Source organism: Vigna unguiculata, unplaced genomic scaffold (assembly GCF_004118075.2).
Source record: "Vigna unguiculata cultivar IT97K-499-35 unplaced genomic scaffold, ASM411807v1 contig_608, whole genome shotgun sequence".
Classification (NCBI taxonomy): Eukaryota; Viridiplantae; Streptophyta; class Magnoliopsida; order Fabales; family Fabaceae; genus Vigna; species Vigna unguiculata.
This window is the reverse complement of record NW_021011328.1, coordinates 1-20,125: the sequence shown is the minus strand read 5'-3', so window position 1 is coordinate 20,125 and position 20,125 is coordinate 1. Positions and strand designations below refer to the sequence as shown.

The 20,125-nt window shown below is 27.7% G+C and overlaps 1 protein-coding gene across 1 annotated transcript; it reads right to left on the bottom strand.

Annotated features, from left to right (window-relative positions):
- Positions 1-2,922: 2,922 nt before the first annotated feature.
- LOC114172480 lies at positions 2,923-3,696 on the bottom strand (the record flags this gene model as incomplete). Its single annotated transcript, XM_028056938.1, has 2 exons — positions 3,216-3,696; positions 2,923-2,982 (listed from the first exon to the last, which is right to left on the bottom strand). Coding segments are annotated over exons 1-2 (541 nt in total), but the record flags the coding sequence as incomplete, so codon positions are not given.
- Positions 3,697-20,125: the final 16,429 nt, after the last annotated feature.

Here is a 20,125-nt window from a genome sequence, read left to right as displayed (position 1 = left end):
AAAAATATGGCTTTTAAAATTATTATAAAAAAATAATTAATAACAAAAATTTCAAAATTGTTCTAAAACAAGGCTTAAAAAGTAATTATTAATTATAAATTTTTTTATTACATTATGTTATAAATATTTTTTAATAAAATATTTTATATTCATTTATACATACTAATATTTTCTTTACAACAAATCAAACTTGTATAACAATAATTTTTAGTCATATTTAAAATAAAGGACAATTTGGTAATCTTGTTTTTTCTTAATTTAAATATAATTTTTAATCTATCATATCAATCAAATCACTCACAAACTTCAACAAACTTTACTCTAAATCCACTCACTTTCATCTTTAATCCCCTTAAACTGAACCAGACAAGCTTCAAACTCTAATCCATTTGAATTCTTTGTATCATTCTCCCTCCAATCAACGATGACGGAGAGAGAGAGGGGAAGGAAGAGGGAAATTGCTCCATTTTCCAATCATCTCTGTTATGCAATGGTTTGAGGGTGATATCAAGATTACAATTATGTCTAAATTTATTTTTAAGCTTAATTATGAAAATGATTTAAAAAATGAATATTTAAAAAACGTTATAAAATAAGGTTTAAAAAGTAATTATAAATTATAATTTTTTTAAGTTATTTTATGAATAGTTTTTTTATCAAAATATGTTACTTTCATTTATACATTTTAATATTTTTTTTACGACAAATCAAGCTTATATCATGATAATTTTTAATTATTTTTCAAATAAATGACAATTTAGTAATCTTGTTTTTCCTTGATTTAAATATAATTTTTATTTTATCACATGCAACAAATCACACATAAACTTTAACTAACTTTATTTGAAATCCACCCTCTTTCACCTTGAATAACACAAACTTCACACTCTAATCCACTTGATGTCATCCTCTCCCTCTCCCTCCAATCAACGTTGAAGGAGAAAGGGGAAGGAAGAGGGAAATTCTTCTATTTTTAAATCATCTCTGTTATTCCATGGTTTGAGGGTGATATCAAAATTACAATTATGTCCGCAATTTATTTTTCAGCTTAATTACGAAAATTATGTAAAAATATGGCTTTTAAAATTATTTTTACAAAAATAATTAATAACGAAAATTTGAAAATTATTGTAAAATATGGTTTAAAAAGTAATTATCAAATATCGAATTTTTTATTACATTATTTTATAAATATTTTTTTTAATGAAATATGTTATTTTAATTTATACATATTAATATATTTTCTACAACAAATCAAACTTATATAATGACAATTTTTAATCATATTTAAAATAAAGGACAATTTGGTAATCTTGTTTTTTCTTGATTTAAATATAATTTTTAATCTATCACATTCATCCAATCACTCACAAACTTTAATCTAAATCCACCCACTTTCACCTTTAATACTTTAACGTGAACAATGTAACATCCCATTTAATAGTTTTCCATACTATCAAACAAAACATTATATTACGGTCAAACACAGCAGATAGTAAGAGCAAACAAAACACTCGTGGAATAAAGATCTCTAGTACAGTCCTCCACACATAAACATCTAAGAACTCATATACATTAGATAAGAGTGGATAGAGGGGGATCCTACACTACACCCAAAACCTCCAAATAAAACAGTAAAAGTCTAACTATTGTGGCACTCCTTGTCAATCTCCAACTTCTGCTCATGAGGAAGCGTCTCCATCAGGTTTCAGTTCTGCTCCCACCAAACATAGGTGATCATTGCAAAGGGGTAATATGCAAAAGCAGACACACAACAAGAAGGGTAAGCTAACTGAAGAAGCAAACATTAATACACTTCACAGTAAATAAAATTGTCATTTAAAGCATGTAATTCAATCATAAATTCTAGACTCTATATCCGGATTGTGTAAGTGATGTTGGAGCTCTTGGTGGCTTGCACCTGTAACGGCTTCCAGACTCTGCAGAGTCTGGACACATGGAGTATTCACCCGACCGTTCCCAGGGTAAGTCCCCCCACACGTCTAAGACTTGATCGAGTCCGACGACGAGGACCTCCTGCTACTCCTCACGACATAATCCATTCTACTTTACCTGAGCTTGAACGATTATTGGAGTTTCAGGATACCAACCATTTTAGATTCCTTACACCCTTACACACACTACAATTACTACTCGAATTTCCCTTGAAATTCCATCTAAATTTCATCTCTTCTTTCTTACATTCATCCAATTAAATCATTCTATACATCAATGGTAACATTCCAATCATACAGAGTCTAATTTACACAAAGATGCTTTAAAACACATACTTATACCAAAGAAAACAGACTTAGAAACATTACTACTGCAGTGCCTCTCGCTCAAGCTAGAAAGTTTAGCCTAGGCGAGAGGTTATCTCGCTCAGGCGAGTCAGTCTCGCCTAGGCGAGACACCAACAGTGGCAAAAAAAGAAAACTGGGCGAACCCTCGCTCAGGCTAGGCTGGGTCGCTCAGGCGAGTCCAGCTCGCCTAGGCGAGGCTTCGCATAGGAACAGAGGTGCGTTTTCCTGGTATTTTCGCTCAGGCGAGCGGTGCTCGCCTAGGCAAAAATATCAGGTTACGAATCTGTTCATCATGCAACAATCCAGTTTCCCTTTAGCATCCAACAAATACTCATCAATTCACACAATTCCAAACAACAATCCAACAAATCAAACATACAATTCAAGCTTTTTCACGGATTTTCTAGAAACCTTAAAGAGAGGGTTAGCTTCCCTTACCTTCCCACAACCAAGCCCAAGCAAAATTAGCTCTCAACAGAGGAATGGTATCACTTCAACACCTAAGGAACTGAAAGGGAATTCTACTCATGAATTTATTCCCAAAATTCGACCCAACTACTTAAAGACCCTAAAATCAGAAGGAAGAAAGGTGAACTGAGGAAATTGAAATTCGACTTACGCGTAAGGACGGATCGAACAGCTTGGGGAGGAGGTTCTATGGTGATCTCAGGTGATGTTGCTGTTGATGAAAGAATGAAAACAAGGTTTAGGAACTGAATTTGGAAAAATCTGGACTTCCTTGATGGTTAGAGAGAAGAAGGAGGATTGTGCAGTAGAGGGGGTGTAGGTGAGTGGAGTGTAGTGTCTTTGTGTGTGTTGGCAGAGAGTGTTATTAGAAAAAGGGGGAAAAATAAAAGGGTTCTCACATTCTCCCCAACAACAAAAATTTTCGTCCCGAAAATTAAGACTTACCAGGAAACAGGTGTGGGTACGATTTCCTCACTTCCTTTTCTAGTTCCCATGTAGAATCCCCTGTTCTCCTATCCCAGATGACCCGAACTAGGCTGACCAACTTCCCCTTGCGTTGTCTAGTCTGTCTATCACAAATACTAACCGGTTGAACCTCCACTGAGAGATCTCCTCTAATTTGCAGATCTTCAAACTCTAGCACATGAGAAGGATCGGATACATATTTCCTAAGCTGAGAGACATGGAATACAGAGTGAAGGTTAGATAGCTGAGGAGGTAGAGCGATCTCATAAGCCACTGGCCCAATCTTCCTCAGGATCTGATATGGACCGATAAACTTAGGGGATAACTTCCTTGAGCGAATAGCCTTCCCTACGCCAGTGGTTGGGGTAATCCTCAGGAAAACGTGATCTCCAACCGCAAACTCCAAAGGTCTCCTCCTCTGATCAGCATAAGATTTCTGTCTGCTCTGGGATGCCCTCATCCTTTCTTGTATTTGCTTGACCTTTTCTGTAGTTTGCCTCAATAATTCTGGCCCTACAATCACTGATTCTCCGTCTTGGTACCAACACAAAGGGGTCCTGCACCTCCTGCCATAAAGAGCTTCATATGGCGCCATGCCAATGCTCGCATGGAAACTGTTATTATATGTGAATTCCACCAGGGGCAGAATTTCATCCCACGCGCCAAGGTGATCTAGTACACACGTCCGCAAGAGGTCCTCAAGAGACTGTATTGTCCTCTCGGACTAGCCATCCGTCTGGGGATGGTAAGCTGAGCTCATAGTAAGTCTGCTACCCATGGCATTCTGCAACGTCTGCCAGAAACGGGAGGTGAAACGGGGATCTCTATCAGAGACTATGCTCAACGGCACTCCATGTAGTCTCACAATCTCATTGATATACATCTGTGCCAACTTTGTCATGGACATTCTCAGATTCACTGCGAGGAAATGGGCACTCTTGGTCAGGCGGTCTACTATAACCCATATAGCATCATGGTTCCTCACCGTCCGGGGTAAATGGGTAACAAAATCCATAGCAATGTTATCCCACTTCCACTCTGGAATCTCCAGCTGTTGCAGCAACCCTCCAGGCCTCTGATGTTCGGTCTTAGCCTTTTGACAAGTCAAACAGGAGGATACATACCGAGCAATGTCTGACTTCATGCCCGTCCACCAGAACGATTCCCTCAGATCATGATACATTTTAGTCATGCCTGGGTGCATGCTAAAACGACTCTTGTGCCCCTCTTCAAGAATCATGCCCTTCACTTCCAAATCCTCAGGTATGCAGACCCTACCCCTGAATCTCAATACTCCATCACCTCCCATCTCAAAGTCCTTAGCCTTCTCTGTACCATAACATTAATTATCATGTCTAGTGCTATGATCTCATAATAAATATCACAAGTAAATATAAAAGGGGAAAGAAAAAACTGGATTTTCACACCTGTTTGAAGATTTTTGCTTTTCAAAATCAAAACAATGTTTGCAAGTGTATTTCTCTTATCTTCTCAAAGCTCCGTGTTTTGGTGGCTTTGCCCCTCCAAGAAGTATTTTTCATGTCTTTTTCTTTTTGTTTGGTATCGTGGTGTGTGATCCCTAAGTGTGAATTGTTCTAGAATGATCGTTAATCAAGGGTGATGAGAGTGAGATCCAAAAAGGATATTTTTGACCTTAGGAAGAAGATGACAGTAGATAAAGGAGAAATATATATCTTATGTGTTGTGTGAAAAACACCTCTCTTAAATGAAGTGGAGAAAAGATAAAAAGAGCTCCAGGGACGAATGTGAGCGTGAGAGACTATCAGATCCTGAGACCTTTTTTTCTATTTTGTTCAGCATAATCTAAGAGATTCACTCTGTGTAGAGGTTGAGAGAAAAATGGGGAGAGAATCTAGATTGTGGGAGTATATGTAGGATGCAGTTGAGTAATGGTAACATATAACCACTCATTTTAAAATTTCCTTACCTTTATTAATTTTAATTTTATTTCTTTCTTTAGTAGAAATTATACATATAAATTTTTATTATTTATTTTTATTTTTATTACTTTGCTTTATTAGCCTAATATATATATTTTTAAAACAATATGTTATAGTTTTTTACCGTTATCCTTTTTTCATCTTTTTTATAAATTCAAATATATTTTATAACACTATTTTGATAATTTAAAAACTATTTTTCTATTTTCAATTTATTATTATTTTTTATTATAAAACTTTCACCTTTAATCCCCTTAAAGTGAACAAAACAAGTTTCACACTCTAATGCACTTGAATTCATCCTCTCCCTCTCCCTCTAATCAACGTTGAGGGAGAGAGGGGAAGGAAGAGGGAAATTCCTCTATTCTTCAATCATCTTATGTTATGCAAGGGTTTGAGGATGATATCAAGATTACAATTATGTCCGCAATTTATTTTTCAGCTTAAAAACAAAAATGATGTAAAAATATGGCTTTTGAAATTATTTTTACAAAAATATTTAATAAAGAAAATTTGAAAATTTTTATAAAATAAGGTTTCGAAAGTAATTATTAATTATAATTTTTTTTATTACGTTATTCTATAAATATTTATTTATTCAAATATGTTACTTTGATTTATACATTTTAATATTTTTTCTACGACAAATCAAACTTATATAATGATAATTTTTAATTATTTTTAAAATAACAGACAATTTGGAATTCTTCTTTTTCCTTGATTTAAATATAATTTTTAATCTATCACATCCATCAAATCACTCACAAACTTCATCAAAATTTACTCTAAATCCACTCACTTTCATCTTTAATCCCCTTCAAATGAACAAGACAAGCTTCACACACTAATCCACTTGAATTCATCCTCTCCCTCTCCCTCCAATCAACGTTGAGCGAGAGAGACAGGAAGGAAGAGGGAAATTCCTCTATTTTTTAATCATCTTATGTTATACAATGGTTTGAGGGTGATATCAAGATTATAATTATGTCCGCAATTTATTTTTCAACTTAATTATCAAAATGATGTAAAAATATGGCTTTTCAATTTATTTTTTAAAAAATAATTATTAACAAAAATTTCAAAATTTTTATAAAATAAGATTTAAAAATTAATTATTAATTATAAATTTTTTATTACGTTATTTTATAAATATTTTTTTATTAAAATATGTTACTTTCATTTATACATTTTAATATTTTTTCTATGACAAATAAAATTTATATAATGATAATTTTAAATTATTGTTAAAATAATGGACAATATGGTAATATTGTTTTTCCATGATTTAAATATAAATTTTAATCTATCACATCCAAAAAAGCACTTACAAACTTTAACAAAATTTACTCTAAATCCACCCACTTTCACCTTTAATCCATTTAAAGTGAAGAACACAAACTTCACACGCTAATCCACTTGATGTCATCCTCTCCCTTTCCTTCCAATCAACCTTGAGAAAGGGGAAGGAATAGGGAAATTCTTCTATTTTTAAATCATCTATGTTATGCCATGGTTGGATGGTGATATCAAGATTATAATTATACCCACAATTTATTTTTCAGCTAAATTATGAAAATGATATGAAAATATGGTTTTTAAAATTATTTTTACAAAAATAATTGAGAATGAAAATTTGAAAATTGTTCTAAAATAAGGTTTAAAAAGTAATTATTGATTATAAATTTTTTATTACATTATTTTATAAATATTTTTTAATAAAATATGTTATTTTCATTTATACATATTAATATTTTTTCTACAATAAATCAAACTTAAATAATGATAATTTTTAATCATATTTAAAATAAAGGACAATTTGGTAATCTTCTAATTTTTTATCTAAATATAATTTTTAATCTATCACATCTATCAAATCACTCACAAACTTCAACCAACTTTAATCTAAATCAAATCACTTTCACATTTAATCCCCTTAAAGTGAACAAGACAAACTTCACACTCTAATCCACTTGAATTCATCATCTCCCTCTCCCTCCAATCAACGTTGAGGGAGAGAGAGGGGGAGGAAGAGGGAAATTCCTCTATTTTACAATCGTCTTATGTTATGCAATGGTTTGAGGATAAAATCAAGATTACAATTATGTTCGCAATTTATTTTTCAGCTTAATAACAAAAATGATGTAAAAATATGGATTTTGAAATTATTTTTACAAAAATAATTAATAACGAAAATTTGAAATTTTTAATAAAATAAGGTTTAGAAAGTAATTATTAAGAATAAAATTTTTTATTACATTATTGTATAAATATTTTTTTATTCAAATAGGTTACTTTGATTTATACATTTTAATATTTTTTCTACGACAAATCAAACTTATATAATGATAATTTTTAATTATTTTTAAAATAATGAACAATTTGGTATTCGTGTTTTTCCTTGATTTAAATATAATTTTTAATCTATCACATCCATCAAATCACTCACAAACTTCAACAAAATTTACTCTAAATCCACTCACTTTCACCTTTAATCCCCTTAAAGTGAACAAGACAAGCTTCACACTCTAATCCACTTGAATTCATCTTAACCTTTACCCTCCAATCAACATTGAGGGAGAGAGGGGAAGGAAGAGGGAAATTCCTCTATTTTTCAATCATCTCTGTTGTGCAATAGTTTCAGGTTGATATCAGGATTACAATTATGTCCGCAATTTATTTCTCAGCTTAATTATGAACATGATGTTAAAATAACGTAATTTAAAAAGTAATTTTCAATTAATTTTGTTTATTACATTCTTTTATAAATATTTTTTATTAAAATATGTTACTTTCATATCATTTTAATATTTTTGTACCACAAATCAAACTTATATAACGATAATTTTTAATTATGTTTAAAATAAAGAAGAATTTGGTAATCTTGTTTTTCCTTGATTTAAATACAATTTTTAATTTATCACATCCGTCAAATCATTCACAAACATTAACAAAGTTTACTCTAAATCAAATAACTTTCACCTTTAATCCACTTAAAGTGAACCACACAAACTTTAAACTATATTACACTTGATGTCATCATTTCCTTCTCCCTCCAATCAACCTTGAGGGAGAGAGGGGAGAAGTGAAAAATTCTTTTATTTTTAAATCATCTTTGTTATGCCATCGATTGAGGGTGATTGAAAGATTACAATTATGTTAGCAATTTATTTTTCAGCTTAATTATGAAAATGATGTAAAAATATGGCTTTTAAAATTACTTTTACAAAAATAATTAATAACGAAAATTGGAAAATTGTTGTAAAATAAGGTTTAAAAAGTAATTATTAATTATAAATTTTTTTATTACATTATTTTATAAATATTTTATTTTCATTTATACATATTAATATTTTTTTCTACAACAAATCAAACTTGTATAACAATAATTTGTAGTCATATTTAAAATTAAGGACAATTTGGTAATATTTAATCTATCACATCCATCAAATCACTCACAAAGTTCAACAAAGTTTACTCTAAATCCACTCACTTTCACCTTTAACCACCTTAAAATGAAAAAGACAAGCTTCAAACTCTAAGCGACTTGAATTCTTCCGATCTCTCTCCCTCCAATCAACGATGAGGGAGAGAGAGGGAAATGAAGAGGGAAATTCCTTCGTTTTTCAATCATCTTTGTTATGCAATGGTTTGAGGGTGATATCAAGATTACAATTATGTCCGCAATTTATTTTTTAGCTTAATTATGAAAATGATGTAAAAATATGGCTTTTGAAATTATTTTAACCAAAATTTGAAAATTGTTATAAAATAAGTTTTAAAAACTAATTATCAATTTTAAAATTTTTTATTACATTATTTTATAAATCATTTTTTATTAAAGTATGTTATTTTCATTTATACATTTTACAATTTTTGCTACGACAAATAAACCTGATATAATAATAATTTTTAATTATTTTTAAAATAAAGGACATTTTGGTAATCTTATTTTTCCTTGATTTTAATATAATTTTGATTCTATCACACCCATCAAATCACTCACAAACTTTAACAAACTTTACTCTAAATCCACCCACTTTCACCTTAAATCCACTTGATGTTATCTTCTCCCTTTTCTCTCCAATCAAACTTGATAGAGAGATAGGGAAGGGAAGGGAGAAATTCCTATTCTTTTCAATCATCTATGTTATGCCATGGTTTAAGGGTGATATCAAGATTTAATTATGTCTCAAATTTTTTTTCAGCTTACTTATGAAAATGATGTAAAAATATGGATTTTGAAAATATTTTTACAAAAATAATTAATAACGTAAATTTGAAAATTGTATAAAATAAGGTTTAAAAAGTAATTTTCAATTATAAATTTTTTTATTACATTATTATATAAATATTTTTTTATTAAAATATGTTAATTTCATTTATACATTTTAATATTTTTTCTATGATAAATCAAACTTATATAATGATATTTTTTAATTACTTTTAGAATAAACGAAAATTTGGTAATCTTGTTTTTCCTTGTTTTAAATATAATTTTTAATCTATCACATCTATGAAATCACTCACAAACCCTAACAAACTTTACTCTAAATCCCCTCACTTTCACCTTTAATTCCCTTAAAATGAACAAGAAAGCTTCACACTCTAATCCACTTGAATTCATCCTCATCCTCTCCGTTCAATCAACATTGAGGGAGAAAGATGGGGAAGGAAGAGGGAAATTCCTCTATTTTTCAATCATCTTTGTTATGCAATGGTTTGAGGGTGATATCAAGATTATAATTATGTCTGCAATTTATTTTCTAGCTTAATTATGAAAATGTGTAAAAAATTGTTTTAACGAAAATTTGAAAATTGTTATAAAATAAGGTTTAAAAAGTAAATATCAATTTTAATTTTTTTATTACATTATTTAATAAATACTTTTTTATTAAAATATGTTATTTCCATTTATACATTTTAATATTTTTTCTACGACAAATAAAACTTATATAATGAGAATTTTTAATTATTTTAAAATAAAAAAGATTTTGGTAACCTTATTTTTGCTTGATTTTAATATAATTTTTAGTCTATCACATCCATCAAATCACTCATAAACTTTAACAAACTTTACTGTAAATCCAGCCACTTTCACATTAAATCTACTTAAAGTAAACAACACAAACTTCATAGTATAATCCACTTGATGTTATCCTTTCCCTCTCTCTCCAATTAAACTTGATAGAGAGAAAGGGGAGGGAAGGGAGAAATTCCTCTACTTTTAAATCATCTCTGCTATGTCATGGTTTGAGGGTGATATCAAGATTAAATTATGTGTCAAATTTTTTTTAGAGCCTAATTATGAAAATGATGTAAAAATATGAATTTTGAAAATATTTTTACAAAAATAATTAATAATGTAAATTTTAAAATTGTATAAAATAAGGTTTAAAAAGTAATTTTCAATTATAAAATCTGTTATTACATTATTTTATAAATATTTTTTTATTAAAATATGTTACGTTCAATTATACATTTAAATATTTTTTCTATGATAAATCGTACTTATATAATGATAATTTTTAATTACTGTTAAAATAAAAAAAATTGGTAATCTTGTTTTTAATATATCACATCATCAAATCACTCACAAACCCTAACAAACTTTACTCTAAATCCACCATCTTTCACCTTTAATCCACTTAAAGTGCAGAACACAAACTTCACACTCAAATCCGCTTAAATTAATCATCTCCCTCTCCCTCCAATCAACCTTGATGGAGAGAGAAAAGGAAGATGAAAATTCCTATATTTTTCAATCATCTCGGTTATGCAATGGTATGAGGGTGATATCAAGATTACAATTATATCCCCAATTTATTTTTTACCTTAATTATGAAAATGATGTAAAAATATGGCCTTTGAAATTATTTTTACAAAAATAATGAATAATGAAAAATAGTTATAAAATAAGGTTTAAAAAGTAATTATTAATTATAAAATTTTTATTACATTATTTTATAAATATATATTTTTAATAAAATATTTTATTTTCATTCATACATATTAATATTTTTTCTACAACAAATCATGACTTATATAATCATAATTTTTAACCATACTTAAGATAAAGGAGAGTTTGCTATTCTTGTTTTTTCTTGATTTAAATATAACTTTTAATCTATCAAATCCACAAATCATTCACAAATATCAACAAAGTATACTCTAAATCCACTCAATTTCACCTTTAATCTCCTTAAAGTGAACAAGACAAGCTTCACACTCTCATCCTCTAGAATTCATCCTCTCCCTCTCCCTCCAATTAACATCGAGGGAGAAAGATGGGTAAGGAAGAGGGAAATTCCTCCAGTTTTCAGTAATCTCTGTTATGCAATCGTTTGAGAGTGATATGAAGATTATAATTATGTCCGCAAGATTATAATGATGTAAAAATATGGCTTTTGAAATTATTTTAACGAAAATTTGAAAATTGTTATGAAATAAGGTTTAAAAAGTAAATATCAATTATAAATTTTTTATTACATTATTTTATAAATATTCTTTTACTGAAATATGTTATTTTCATTTATACATTTAAATATTTTTTTCTACGACAAATCAAACTTATATAATGATAAATTTTAATTATTTTAAAATAAAACAGATTTTGGTAACCTTATTTTCCTTGATTTTAATATAATTTATAATCTATCACATCCATCAAATCACTCATAAACTTTAACAAACTTTACTCTAAATGCACCCACTTTCACCTTAAATCCACTTAAAGTAAACAACACAAACTTCACACTATAATCCACTTGATGTGATCCTCTCCCTTTCTCTCCAATAAAACTTGATAGAGAGAAAGGGGAGGGAAGGGAGAAATTCCTCTACTTTTCAATCATGTTTGTTATGCCATGGTTTGAGGGTGATATGAAGATTAAATTATGTCTCAAATTTTCTTTTCAGCTTAATTATGAAAATGATGTAAAAATATGGATTTTGAAAATATTTATACAAAAATAATTAACAACGTAAATTTGAAAATTGTATAAGATAAGGTTTAAAAAGTAATTTTCAATTATAAAATTTTTTATTACATTGTTTTATAAATATTATTTATTAAAATATGTTACTTTCATTTATACATTTTAATATTTTTTCTACGACAAATCAAACTTATATAATGATAAATTTTAATTATTTTAAAATAAAAAAGATTTTGGTAACATTTTTTTTCCTTGATTTTAATATAATTTATAATATATCACATCCATCAAATCACTCATAAACTTTAACAAACTTTACTCTAAATGCACCCACTTTCACCTTAAATCCCATGAAAGCAAACAACACAAACTTCACACTATAATCCACTTATGTAATAATCTCCCTTTCTCTCCAATAAAACTTGATAGAGAGAGGGGAGGGAAGGGAGAAATTCCTCTACTTTTCAATCATGTCTGTTATGCCATGGTTTGAGGGTGATATCAAGATTAAATTATGTCTTAAATTTTCTTTTCAGCGTAATTATTAAAATGATGTAAAAATATGGATTTTGAAAATATTTTTACAAAAATAATTAACAACGTAAATTTGAAAATTGTATAAAATAAGGTTTAAAGGGTAATTTTCAATTATAAATTTTTTTATTACATTATTTTATAAATATTTTTTTATTAAAATATGTTACTTTCATTTATACATTTTAAAATTTTTTCTATGATAAATCAAACTTATATAATGATACTTTTTAATTACTTTTAGAATAAAGGAAAATTTGGAAATCTTGTTTTTCCTTGATTTAAATATAATTTTTAATCTATCACATCCATCTATGTTATGGTTTGAGGGTGATATTAAGATTACAATTATGTCCCCAAATTATTTTTCAACTTAATTATGAAAATGATTTAAAAATATGGCTTTTGAAATTATTTTTACAAAAATAATTAATAACGGCAATTTTAAAATTGTTCTAAAATAAGGTTTAAAAATTAATTATTAATTATAAATTTTTTATTACATTATTTTATAAATATTTTTTTTATTAAAATAAGTTACTTTCACATCATTATTATATTTTTTCTACAATAAACCAAACATATATAATGATAATTTTTAATTATTTTTAAAATAAAGGACAATTTGGTAATCTTGTTTTTCTTTCATTTAAATATAATTTTCAATCTATCACATACAATAAATCACTCATAAACTCTAACAAACTTTACTCTAAATCCACCCACTTTCACCTTTAATCCACTTAAAGTGAACCACACAAACTTCAAACTATATTACACTTGATGTCATCCTCTCCCTCTCCCTCCAATCAACCTTGAGGGAGAGAGGGGAAGGAAGTGGAAAATTCTTCTATTTTTAAAGTCATCTCTGTTATACCATCGTTTGAGGGTGATTTCAAGATTACAATTATGTCATCAATTTATTTTTCAGCTTAATTATGAAAATGATGTAAAAATATTGCTTTTAAAATTATTATAAAAAAATATTTAATAACAAAAATTTCAAAATTGTTCTAAAACAAGGATTAAAAAGTAATTATTAATTAAAATTTTTTTTATTACATTATGTTATAAATATTTTTTAATAAAATATTTTATATTCATTTATACATACTAATATTTTCTTTACAACAAATCAAACTTGTATAACAATAATTTTTAGTCATATTTAAAATAAAGGACAATTTGGTAATCTTGTTTTTTCTTAATTTAAATATAATTTTTAATCTATCACATCAATCAAATCACTCACAAACTTCAACAAACTTTACTCTAAATCCACTCACTTTCTTCTTTAATCCCCTTAAAGTGAACCAGACAAGCTTCAAACTCTAATCCATTTGAATTCTTTGTATCATTCTCCCTCCAATCAACGATGACGGAGAGAGAGGGGAAGGAAGAGGGAAATTGCTCCATTTTCCAATCATCTCTGTTATGCAATGGTTTGAGGGTGATATCAAGATTACAATTATGTCTAAATTTATTTTTAAGCTTAATTATGAAAATGATTTAAAAAATGAATATTTAAAAAATGTTATAAAATAAGGTTTAAAAAGTAATTATAAATTATAATTTTTTTAAGTTATTTTATGAATAGTTTTTTTATCAAAATATGTTACTTTCATTTATACATTTTAATATTTTTTTTACGACAAATCAAGCTTATATCATGATAATTTTTAATTATTTTTCAAATAATGGACAATTTAGTAATCTTATTTTTCCTTGATTTAAATATAATTTTTATTCTATCACATGCAACAAATCACACATAAACTTTAACAAACTTTATTCTAAATCCACCCTCTTTCACCTTTAATCCACTTAAAGTGAATAACACAAACTTCACACTCTAATCCACTTGATGTCATCCTCTCCCTCTCCCTCCAATCAACGTTGAAGGAGAAAGGGGAAGGAAGAGGGAAATTCTTCTATTTTTAAATCATCTCTGTTATTCCATGGTTTGAGGGTGATATCAAAATTACAATTATGTCCGCAATTTATTTTTCAGCTTAATTACGAAAATTATGTAAAAATATGGCTTTTAAAATTATTTTTACAAAAATAATTAATAACGAAAATTTGAAAATTATTGTAAAATATGGTTTAAAAAGTAATTATCAATTATCAAATTTTTTATTACATCATTTTATAAATATTTTTTTAATGAAATATGTTATTTTAATTTATACATATTAATATATTTTCTACAACAAATCAAACTTATATAATGACAATTTTTAATCATATTTAAAATAAAGGACAATTTGGTAATCTTGTTTTTTCTTGATTTAAATATAATTTTTAATCTATCACATCCATCCAATCACTCACAAACTTTAATCTAAATCCACCCACTTTCACCTTTAATACTTTAACGTGAACAAAACAAGTTTCCCACTCTTATCCACTTGAATTCATCATGTTCCTCTCCCTCCAATCAATGTTGAGGGAAGGAGAGGGCTAGAAAGAGGGAGATTGCTCTATTTTTCAATCATCTATGTTATGCAATGGTTTGAGAGTGATATCAAGATTACAATTGTGTCTGCAATTAATTTTGAACTTAATTATGAAAATGATGTAAAAATATGGCTTTTTAAATGATTTTTACAAAAATAATTAGTAACGAAAATATGAAAATTGTTATAAAATAAGGTTTAAAAAGTAATTATTAACTATAAATTTTTTTATTAGATTATTTTATAAATATGTTTTTATTAAAATATGTTATTTTCATTTATAGATTTTAATATTTTTTCTACGATAAATCAAACTTATATAATGATAATATTTAATTACTGTTAAAATAAAGGACATTTTAGTAATGTTATTTTTACTTGATTTAAATATAATGTTTAATCTATCACATCCATCAAATCACTCACAAACTTTAACAAACTTTACTCTAAATCCACCCACTTTCACCTTAAATCCACTTGAAATAAACAACACAAACTTCACACTATAATCCACTTGATGCCATCCTCTCCCTTTCTCTCCAATCAAACTTGAGAGAGAGGGGAGGGAAGGGAGAAATTCCACTACTTTTCAATCATCTTTGGTATGCCATGGTTTCAGAGTGATATCAAGATTACAATTGTGTCTGCAATTAATTTTGAACTTAATTGTGAAAATGATGTAAAAATATGGCTTTTGAAATTATGTTTACAAATATAATTAATAACGAAAATATGAAAATTGTTATAAAATAAGGTTTAAAAAGTAATTATTAATTATAAAGTTTTGTATTACTTTATTTTATTAATATTTTTTTAGTAAAATATTTTATTTTCATTTATGCATATTAATATTTTTTTACAACAAATCAAACTTGTATAATGATAATTTTTAATCATTTTTAAAATAAAAGACAATTTGGTAATCTTGTTTTTTCTTGATTTACATATAATTTTTAAACTATTACATCCATCGAATCACTCACAAACTTGAACAAACCTTACTTTAAATCCACTCATTCTTTCACCTTTAATCCCCTTAAAGTGAACAAGACAAGCTTCACACTCTAATCCACTTGAATTCATCATCTCTCTCCCTCCAATCAATGTTGAGGGAGAGAGGGGAAGGAAGAGGAAAATTCTTCTATTTTTTAATCATCTATGTTATGCAATGGTTTGAGGCTGATATTAAGATTACAATTATGTCCGCAAATTATTTTTCAACTTAATTACGAAAATGATGTAAAAATATGACTTTTGAAATTATTTTTACAAAAATAACTAATAACGGAAATTTGAAAATTGTTCTAAAATAAGGTTTAAATAGTAATTATAAATTATAAATTTTTTATTACATTATTTTAAGAATATTTTTTTATTAAAATATGTTACTTTCATATCATTTTAATATTTTTTCTACAACAAACCCAACTTATATAATGATAAGTTTTATTTATTTTTAAAATAAAGAACAATTTGGTAATCTTGTTTTTCTTCGATTTAAATATAACTTTCAATCTATCAGATCCAATAAATCACTCATAAACTAACAAACTTTACTCTAAACCTATCCACTTTCACCTTTAATTCACTTAAAGTGAACCACAATGATGAAGGAATATGTTGTTCCTTTTTAAGATTATTGAATATGGTGTGAGTTGATTAAGAAAGCAAAATGATATCCCCACTAGACATTAAGACAACATGTTATCTAGATGTCAAGGTTCCTTTGACAAAGCTCAAGAGAAGAAGATGATGGATTGATTCAAACAAAAAGGAAATGGAAAGAACATAAACCATAGAAAACCAAGAACAATTAAAGGAAGAAGAAAACATAAAATGGAAAGAAAGGAATGGTAAAAAATGTGAGAAGCATGCCACTAAGAGGCTAGGCTAGAAGCCATGGCAACCTTGAAGATGAGTGGATGTGTGCCGCCACTTGCTATGCAAGATAAGGCTTAAAAGTATTCACTCCCAAGGGAGGAAACTCTCACAAATGGTTGAGACACAAGACTGTTTTTACTTCAAAATGTTCAACCCTTTTACATGTCTAGGAGCACCCCTTATATAGAAGAACTTAGGGGCCTCTAAGCAAATAAAAGATACATAAGGATCTCTCTACAAAAACCTAACCCTAGCTTCTAGAAACTAGGTCAAATAAGGTTACAAAAAATGAGAGACAAAAGAGCTAACTATATTGTGTACAAAGCTAATTTCGTTCTAGCACAAAAGGAGACAAAGAATGTGTCTGATATGTCTCCAAAAAGTGGCCAAAGTGTGCTAAAAACAAAGGAGACCAAAGGTAGATAGGTACACTTGCTTCATGCCTTTTACTTTATGCTTTATGCCTTTGCTTTACTCTCTCCTCCACATCATTTATGCTCCCCAATCACCATGCGCCACTTAGCATTGCTTTCTTACTCCTAATTAACCTACAAAGCAAATAAGCATAGATTAGCATGTTGGCTTAATTCAAGTCAACTATAGTCAACAAGTCAAACCTAGTCAAAGGTCAACAAGTCAACTAAAGTTGAATCAACCAAGTCAACTTTGGGAATCAAAAGTAACAAACACAAATGAAAGGGATGAAGGATTAGTGAACTTCCTTTCTAAACATGCTTAGTCTTCTTAAGCATGTGCCTTCATCCTTGGTTGGGGTCAATCCTTCATCACACACAAACTTCAAACTATATTACACTTGATGTCATCCTCTCCCTCTCCCTCCAATCAACCTTGAGGGAGAGAGAGGGGAAGGAAGTGGAAAATTCTTCTATTTTTAAAGTTATCTTTGTTATGCAATGGTTTGAGGGTGATATCAAGATTACAATTATGTATGAATTTATTTTTATGCTTAATTATGAAAATGATGTAAAAATAACAAAAATTTAAAAAATGTTATAAACTAAGGTTTAAAAAGTAATTATAAATTATAAAAGTTTTTATTAAGTTATTTTATAAATAGTTTTTTTATCAAAATATGTTACTTTCATTTATACATATTAATATTTTTTCTACGCCAAATGAAGCTTCTATAATGATAATTTTTAATTATTTTTAAAATAATGGAAAATTTGGTAATATTGCTTTTCCTTTATTTAAATATAATTTTTATTTTATCACATCCAACAAATCACACATAAACTTTAACAAACTGTATTCTAAATCCATCCCCTTTCACCTTTAATCCACTTAAAGTGAATAACACAAACTTCAAACTCTAATCCACTTGATGTCATCCTCTCCCTCTCCCTCTCCCCCCAATCAACATTAAAGGAGAGAGGGGAAGGAATAGGGAAATTCTTCTATTTTTAAATCATCTCTGTTATGCCACGGTTTGAGGGTGATAGCAAAAATACAATTATGTCCGCAATTTATTCTTTAGCTTAATTACAAAAATTATGTAAAAATATGGCTTTTAAAATTATTTTTACAAAAATAATTAATAACGAGAATTTTAAAATTATTCTAAAATAAGGTATAAAAAGTAATTATTAATTATAAATTTTTTTATTACATTATTTTGTAAATATTTTTTTAATAAAATATGTAATTTAATTTATACATATTAATATTTTTTCTACAACAAATCTATCTTATATAATGACAATTTTTAATCATATTTAAAATAAAGGACAATTTGGTAATCTTGTTATTTCTTCATTTAAATATAATTTTTAATCTATCACATCCATTAAATCACTCACAAACTTCAACAAACTTTAATCTAAATCCACCCACTTTCACCTTTAATAATTTAACGTGAACAAAACAAGCTTCCCACTCTAATCCACTTGAATTCATCCTGTTGTTGTCCATCCAATCAATGTTAAGGGAGGGAAAGGGGAAGGAAGAGGGAGATTGCTCTATTTCTCAATCATATATGTTATGCAATGGTTTGAGAGTGATATCAAGATTACAATTGTGTCTGCAATTTATTTTTGAACTTAATTATGAAAATGATTTAAAAATATGGCTTTTGAAATTATTTGTACAAAAATAATTAATAATGAAAATATGAAAATTTATATAAAATAAGATTTAAAAAATAATTATTAATTATAAATTTTTTTATTACACTATTTTATAAATATTTTTTTATTAAAATATGTTATTTTCATTTATCGATTTTAATATTTTTTCTAAGACAAATCAAACTTATATAATGATAATATTTAATTATTGTTAAAATAAAGGACATTTTGGTAATCTTATTTTTCCTTGATTTAAATATAATTTTGAATCTATCACATCCATCAAATCACTCATAAACTTTAACAAACTTTACTCTAAATCCACCCACTTTCACCTTAAATCCACTTAAAATAAACAACACAAAATTCACACTATAATCCACTTGATATCATCCTCTCCCTTTCTCTCCAATCAAACTCTAGAGAGAGGGGAGGGAACGGAGAAATTCCTCTACTTTTCAATCATCTCTTGTATGCCATGGTTTGAGAGTGATATAAAGATTACAATTATGTCCGCAATTTATTTTTCAACTTAATTATGAAAATGATGTCAAAATATAGCATTTGAAATTATTTTTCAAAAACAATTAATAACGAATATTTGAAAGTACTTCTAAAGAAGGTTTAAAAAATAATTATTAATTATAAAGTTTTGTATTACATTATTTTATTAATATTTTTTTAGTAAAATATTTTATTTTCATTATACATATTAATATTTTTTCTACAACAAATCAAATTTATATAATGATAATTTTAATAATATTTAAAATAAAAGACAATTTGGTAATCTTGTTTTTTCTTGATTTAAATATAATTTTTAATCTATCACATCCCTCGAATCACTCACAAACTTCAACAAACATTACTTTAAATTCACTCACTTTCACCTTTAATCCCCTTAAAGTGAACAAGACAAGCTTCATACTCTAATCCACTTGAATTCATCCTCTCCCTCTCCCTCCAATTAACGTTGAGGGAGAGAGAGGGGAAGGAAGAGTAAAATTCCTCTATTTTTTAATCATCTATGTT